This window comes from Ciconia boyciana, chromosome 14, assembly GCF_034638445.1.
Source record: "Ciconia boyciana chromosome 14, ASM3463844v1, whole genome shotgun sequence".
Taxonomy (NCBI): domain Eukaryota; kingdom Metazoa; phylum Chordata; class Aves; order Ciconiiformes; family Ciconiidae; genus Ciconia; species Ciconia boyciana.
The window spans coordinates 11,751,038-11,758,597 of NC_132947.1; the positions used below are offsets into that span (position 1 = coordinate 11,751,038).

The 7,560-nt window shown below is 57.8% G+C and overlaps 1 protein-coding gene across 1 annotated transcript; it reads right to left on the bottom strand.

The window, feature by feature from the left end:
* Positions 1-1,555: 1,555 nt before the first annotated feature.
* On the bottom strand, positions 1,556-2,502 carry LOC140659567 (caltrin-like protein 2). The gene is made up of 3 exons (XM_072879361.1): positions 2,366-2,502; positions 2,026-2,187; positions 1,556-1,820 (listed from the first exon to the last, which is right to left on the bottom strand). Exons 1-3 carry the CDS (start codon positions 2,427-2,429, stop codon positions 1,816-1,818), a joined length of 231 nt encoding a protein of 76 aa, XP_072735462.1. The 5' UTR covers positions 2,430-2,502; the 3' UTR covers positions 1,556-1,815.
* Between the last annotated feature and the right edge of the window lie 5,058 nt (positions 2,503-7,560).

The following is a 7,560-nucleotide window of genomic DNA, read 5'->3' on the forward strand; positions in this document are numbered from 1 at the left end:
TGTCTGATTTTACACTGCGTTTGGCTGATGAGCTCCCAGCCCTTGTTCTGTCTGTCCCTGCCAGATCACCTGGCGTTTCCAGCCTCCCCTGGCACTGCATGAGCGTTCCAGTTATCTCTGCCCTCCCTTGGCTGAGCTAAGCAGAGAGGTGGTCTTTCACCATAGGACTTCTTCCTTCTCAGTGATTGCATAATTTCTGAGTCTTTGCCTCCCTCCCTCCAGTTCCTACATGGGGGTGACCGTGGAAGGACTCACTCCAGCAGATGCTCTCCCCAGCCTTGGCCGGGGAGCTTTTCCTGTCTGCCTTGGGCCATGTGAGATGTCAATACCACAACCAGAGGTTTCATCCCGCTGTATTTGTGGGTGGTTTAAATATCTGACCAGTTCATGCTGCTCTCCAGATTGCCTTGCTGGTGCCCGGCAGTGGGGAGCATTAGCTCAGCCCTTACGCAGCAGCAGCTCCCGCACCAGGCGCCTTTCAGGCAGTGCCTGCAAGATGCTCCTCCCGGGCAGGAGATGCGAGGGGCTGGGAGCTGGGCTGCTTGTGGGGTCTGCCTGGCTGGGAGCTGCACGTCGAAGGAGATGGAGGCGAAGTGCCTCCTCCCAGCCAGCCACCCAAGTGCTCATTTTCCTCTGTCATCCAACACTCACTAATTTTCCTCTCTGATCTCTCTAGTGCGTGCAGACAGACCAGGCTCCTCTCCCAGTCTGGGCTGGGTCTGCTTGTTGAGAATATGCTGATGGGACATGCAAGCCTGGCACCAGCTGTGGCTCCATGTAATGAGGGGGGGGGCTGGCGGACACTGTTTGCTGGGCATCAGCAGGGGCTGGGTGACGCTCTGCCCACGCCACACGTGGTGGCAATGCCCGGCTCTGCTATTGCACTGCACAGATGCCGGGCTGGTCCCTCAGGCTGCACACGCTTCCTCTGCTGATGTTTCTCAGCATTTCCTGGATTTTTAGCCCTGGCACTCAGCTGTACAAAAGTTACAAGAACCCTTTAGAGCTGTGGGTTTGTGCCCTGGCTCAAGGCTTTCCCGTGCAATTCTCTTCAGCTGAATTCCCCCGCCCCCCCCCAGCTCAGGTGTGGTGAGGGGCTCAGCACCACTTGGGGTCTGGGTCTACGTAAACCCCCTCCTCTACCCTCCAGACGTGTCCCAGGTGGGGTACCCACAGGGAGGCTCTGCCTCCTGCATCCCCCCGGCAGGCAGGGTCAGTCCTCTTCCCACAGCCCTGCCCGTCCTGGGTGTGCCTGGGGACACACGCTGCTCTCCAGGGCCCCTTGCAGCCTGCCGGGAGAGTCCCCTAAGGTGTCCCGTCATGTTTCACTCCAGCCCCTTCCCATTGCCCTCTTCTCCTGGGGTTTGTATGCCTCTGGATGGATTTGCTCCCCCGAGCCAGCCCCTAACCGTACTCTGGGTGCGCAGCCAGACTGTTTCCATCATATTCCCCAGGCAGAAATTGTGGGGTGAAAGCAGCAGTGGGAGCATGTGCCAGGATGAGCCTGGAGAGAGGCAGGAGGAGGTGGGGAAAGGAGTTGCACATCATGAGCATCCCTGGGACAAGCTCTTTTATTTGTTAAAACAGTAGTGGGGAAGAGGAGGGAGAGGGCGTGCAGGCGGCATGTAGCACCATGTGGCAGCTGTCAGCAGGGTGGTCCTGGAGCTGGGGTGGTCTCTGAGCGTGGGCTGGTGGCCATTCCCATCCTCCTGGGAGCTGGCATCAGGCAGGACAAGCCTTAGCAGAGGTGTGGGCAGCTGGCTGGGTGGCATGGGGATGCTGAGAAGGCCCTCGGTCTGTCCTGGGAGCAAGAGCTCACACTGGGGAAAGGGAGGGAAAGCAACAGGGTTGGGTCTGGTGCTCAGGGTAACCCCAGCCCACATGTTTGGCCATCAACCACCCCACCAGCCTGACAGTAGAAGGCTCTGGCAGCTGGACACAGCTCCCTGCCCAGCCACTGTCACCGTATATCCCCTCTGCTACCCAGGGAGGTGGGCGCAGGAGGAGGGGCTCCCGAGACCCTACCGTAGGAGACTGGGAGGGCAGATGGGGGCGAGATGCATCTCCTCCCGCAGAAGGTGTTGCAGCACTTCTTGAACCGCGGACAGTGCTGGTCGACGTAGCACCTGTTCGGTGGGTTGAGCATCGCGCAGGTGAAGCGGACGGGCGGGCAGGACCAGGCGCTGCCTGCAAGAGGAGGGAGTTGTTTGCTCCAGGCTGCCAGCAGCTAAGGGGCCCTGGGGAGATGCTCCCCAGAAAACATCCCCCTCCCCTCCCTTCCCATCCCACAGGATCCCTGTGAACATGGCTCCTTCCCAGCCCCTGTGCTTTTCCTCCCTGTACCTTATCCTAGGACATCTCATACCTGTCGGCAGCTCTGTCCAGAGGAGGAGCATCCCCACCAGGAGGAGGGCGGCCACCGACTTCATGCCGCAGCAGCGTCTCTGAGAGGTGCAAGCGTGGAGAGCTGGGGGATGCCGACGTTTAAACCCTTGGGGAGGATGGGGGTGGGGAATGGGGCTGGGCACCTGCCAATGTTTTTACCTTTTTCTTCTGCTGTTGCATTGGGTTTTCCGGAAACCTTTTGCACAAGATAGAAATGGGATTGTTCAACTGCTCAAAACGCAGTTATTCCATTGCACAACTGTGCCCTGCAGCCACACCTGGGGTGAGGGACAAGCCAAGGGTAGATGGTCCAGGGCATCGTCCCCCAAGGAGGCTGGAGGCAGTGGAGCTGCTCTCTCCTGGGCAGACACGCTTCACCAGGAGAAACCATCATGGAGACCATGCTGTGTTCCCTTCTGGGGCCCGTTACATGCGTTTCCCTCAGTACCCTGCGGGACCAACAAACCAAACCCTACAGCATGATCCAGATCAGCAATGCTCAAGAGCATGGGGCTGCCTGTGCCTTCCCAGGGATGATCCTCTGAGGTTTTCCCAGAGGAAACTTGCCCCAGCCCCAAACCCTCCGGGCTCTGCCCTGGTGGTGGTGTAAGATAGTGTGGGGAAAGCAGCTTTGGCTCGGCCGAGGGTGAGCTTTCCCAAGCTCTGCAGGGGTCACCTGAACCCCAGCATCTTCTCTGGGTGGCTGCTGCCATGAGGGAAGCAGGTTGGTGCTGGAAGAAAGTGGCTGGCCTCACCGGGGTAGGAGCGTTAGCTCCATACAGCCCTGTCCTTGGCCAAACATCCCTGTGTGACTGAGCCCTGACTCTGGATGGCTGTAGGGATAAGGGACTGTAGTCCTTGCTCTGAGGGCAAAGATCTCACTAGCCTTCAGGCCTCCATCTTCTCCCTCACAAGCAGATTGCACCCCCCTCCCAGGCAAAGCTGTTTTCTTTAGGTGCTCTTGGGCAATGGGAAATTACTCCATTTCCCACCAATGGGTCAATGTCCCCCTCGCATTGTGTAACAGGTTCCTGGAGCCCTTCCTTGGGATTTCTGGGGCTGGTGGGAACCTGAGCTGTCTGGAAACAGGTGCTGGGAATGCCCTGGGAGGTGAAGGCACCCCATGGCCAAACACCCTGTGCTCCTGCAAAGGGTGGGCTGGGTCAGCCCCTGATTTCACAACCGGGCAGGGCAAGGAGCAGCAAAAGCCCAGGCATCGCACCTACGTGCTCCATGCAGCCCCTGAGCCCCCCGCCATCGCCCTGCCCCAGCCCCTGGAGCCCCCGCTTTCCATCCAGGGCATGGTGGGCATCTCACTGTGCCCTTTCCTGCTCAGACTTCCCCTCTCATGTCTCAATGTGCCACATTAATTGGACCTTAACTTACTGGATAGCTGTTAATTATTGTACAGTTTCCCTAATGATTCTGTGGCTGCATTTAGCTCTTTGTAAAGTCATCTATTAAATAACCAGGAGAGTATTTGGCCAACCCAAATAGACTTTCTGGGCCATGCACCAACAATTCAGCACTTTCAATGAGAACTACAAGCATTGGATTAATTTTTAAGCAATCCTTTGGCATTCAGCTGCTGCTGGGGCTGAAGAGGACAGTGCTGTGCTCCCAGCTGGTGCCAGCGGCCCGCCGAGGTGGTGCTTGGGGCTGCGCCTCCGCGAGAGGAGAAAACACCAAGGAGCAAGGCTTGGATTCAGCTGCAGAGAAGCTGAGGTGGCAGGGGGAGAAATCCATCTGAAGGACTCTTGATAGTGCTTTATCCATAGCTAGTCCATAGGCGAAAAGTCTAAAACCTGCTTCTCTTGCAGACTCCCACAGAATAACCCAGACCATGGCATTGCCGTGCACAGGACCACCTGCAGTCCCCAAGCTGCGCTCTGCCACGTGTGCAGCACCCATTGCCCCAGGGTCCCGCAGAGCCATCCCCATCCCACGCTTCTCATACTCTCCTTCATGAAAAGCCCTTCGTGAGCCTCCTCCCGAGGCAGCAGGGCCTGAGCTGCGCAATGCCGAGGACGCTGCCAGCTGACGCTGCAATTTCCCAGCCGGGCCGGGGCTCTCTGGTTTGTTTTACCCAGGGATGGCAAGGAAGGAGGCCAGCAGCCCCAGGTCCCCCAGCTCGGGGCTTGACCATGGCCAGGCCCCAGCCTTAGCAGGGTGCACAAAGCACCCGAGGGACACCTTGTGCCCCACCAAGCAACCCTTGTCCCCTACCAGGCGATGCAATGCTTTCAGCCTGACGCCAAGCTCCGTCCATTCCTCCCCAGCTCATGGCTGAGGATGCTCCGCTCGCCCCCGGGCCGGGTCCACCGCTTCGGGGTGCTGGGAGAAGGGGGTGCCCCCAGCCCAGCGCACCCCCATTAGCGGTGGTGTCTGGTGCCATCTAGTGAAAAGCCATTAATGAGGCTCTGCAGGAGGGCGCAGACAGGGCCCTGCTCCCAGATGCAATCCCACAGCCTGTCCCAGGGATGCTTTCCCAAAAAAATCTCACCTCAGTTGATGCCCAGCTCCTGCTGCCCTTCCCTGTGCCTCCTGCCTCCCCTCTCACGCCGCCATGCCGATGATTTTCCATCCCTGAGGCCACACCACGCTGCCAGCCCTCATCGAGCCTCTTCATCTCACTGTCAGCCCAGCTCCACTTTGTCTAGAACCTCCTTTAGTATTTCCCAAAGTTACATTGGGCCAACTGAGGCTTACTCAGGTCCTCAGGGTGTGCCATTATCTGCTCTAATCAAGCCTGCTATTAAATCCCAAACTCAGCTAATTGCTCTTTCCCTCCCCCCCCCTTTTTTTAATTTTCCCTGCAGTTACTGTGTGCTTTTTGAGGGAGCTGCATACAAAGCAGGGAAGTCCCAGCCCCCAGTTTCAGGCTTGCAGCACACTGGTGTGGCTTGTTGATCACTGTGCTCTGTAGCAATAGGATCTGGCTTGGATGTGGCTTGTGCCCATCAGCGCCCTTCTAACCTTCCTCCAGGGCTGTCTGCTGGGCTGCGGGGTAAGTGAGAGGGATATTGGGGCTGGGAGGGGTGCGTGGATGGGATATGGGGCTCATGGGTGGGATATAGGGCTGACAGGAGGGCCATGGGGCTGCCAGCTGGGATATTGCAGAGCTAATGAGCAGTGCTTCGTTTGCCAGCCCAGCAAACAGATATAACGAGGCCACAAATGCCCCAGTCCCCGCCAACCGGGACAAGAGCCCTGCTCACAAGCCATCAAAGCCCCACGCTGAACTGGGGAACTGCTGCTTTTGCTTGCATGTGGAAAGAGCTACTCCTTGACTTGTAAAGCAAATACCTTAGCCATTCCCAGCTCCTCTCCCCAGAGCAGTCCCAGCCAGCCCCACACCCCAGCCCAGGACCTGCTTTCAGCCTCCTGCTCCTTGGCTCCAAATCCCAGCCTCAAGCACACAAAACCTCACCATAACCCAGCTCTCACGCCCCCAGGACAGGAGTCCCATGGAGCAAACGACTCCTGGAAGCAGGACCAGCAGGATGTGGCCCCCTCAGCCACCCCTGAAAGTGCCCTATAAACCCACCAGGAATATTCACGGCAGTGGAAACACCCGGACTCTGCAAAGCAAATTGGCCAAGGTCCGTGATGGAGCATCCTGGAGCAGGAAAGGGCACAGCTGAGCTGTGCTGAAGCAGTGTGAGCCCAGGGCTCGAACCCTCCTCCTCCTCCTCCCTCCAGTCCAGCGCTGCCCAGCACCTTGCGCAGCCCCATGAGCCCCCCCGGGCACATGAATCTCTCCTGCATGAATTGCTAGTTCAGCAGCAACAGCTCCTCTCAGTCCTGCTTTGCTCTCACCTCCTGGGTACGGGACCAGCAAGCAAGGTGGGTACATGAAGGCCCCCTCCAAAAACCTGTCATTGTCCCCATCCAGCAGCCTCTGCCTGCACGCAGGGGACAGGACATGCAGGAGACAGGACCAAGTGGAGACCTCCTTTCCCCTCGGTGTGGGACACGAGGGCTACACCAAGGTGGGCTCCTGTGATTAAAAAGCCGCCTATGCACCATGCACCTGCAGGAGATGGGTCCCCGGCTGCCTCGGCATCCCTCCCCGTGCAGCCAGCCAGGGAGCTCGGTGGCTCTCCTGCCCCGAGCACATGTGTCCCGGCACCAGAGCCATGTCTCCCGTGGGTGTAAGTGGCCCTGCACCACCGACTTGGCACGTTTACACGTGCAGGCGCTGAGCTCCCCCTGCTCCGACAAGCGCAGGCTCCAAAGCAAACACTGGGGACGGTGACAGCACCTGTGCCACATCGGCTCCCTGCAGCCAAGGCTGGTCTGCGCCATCCTGGGGTGCCCATGAGCAAGGACTTTCCCAAAGGATTTTTTGAGCCTGAGGACGGCGGGGGCCTTTGCAAAAGCCAGAGGCCTCGGTTCTGGCACAGAGCTGCCTCTGTGGCCCTGCAGCCCAGCCGAAAGGAGAGGGACATGTCATACAAATCTTCAGGGTGTTTATTGTCAGGATAGAAATTTCCATATATAAAAGAAGTGTTTAAAAATAGCACTACCCTGCTCTCAAAATGAAATATATATATATATACACACATGTAGATATTTATAGAAAGAATTATTACCATTTTGCTATGTGATAAAAAACCAAACAAGATACTAACCAATTCCCAAACAATTCTGCCAGAACAGGGGCAAGGGGATCTGCCGATTCCTGCCACCCGCTTTCCCATGGGTGCACACCCGGGCACCGTGCCGGGAGCCGGCCGGCTGAGCTGGATGGCACGCATCCCCGTGCACTGCCCGCGGCACCCGGCTCTCCCTGCCCCACCACTCGGCAGCAGACGCTGAGATGGCAGAAGCTCTCAGGGTGCGATCACTGTAGGTTTTTTCTCTTGCAAAGCAGCTTACTGGGCGCTGGGGGCCAGGGGGCTGCGCAGGGGCTGGTTCATCCCAGCCGCTTTGGGAAAAAGCCGGGTGTCACGTCTCCTCATTCAAAGCCTGCCTGCCCACGCAGACATCCCACCTCATCCCTGACCTGCCAGTTCAGAGGAACGAGGCAGCAGCAAAGGCTGAACCCCTTGGCTTCGCAGCAGGGGTTTTTGCTCGAGTTCTTTTTTGTTTTTTTTTAGGATTTTTGGTTTTTTAAATACAATCCACGTCCCCCTTGGGATTTTGCGATACAAGAACGAACACTGATGCTTT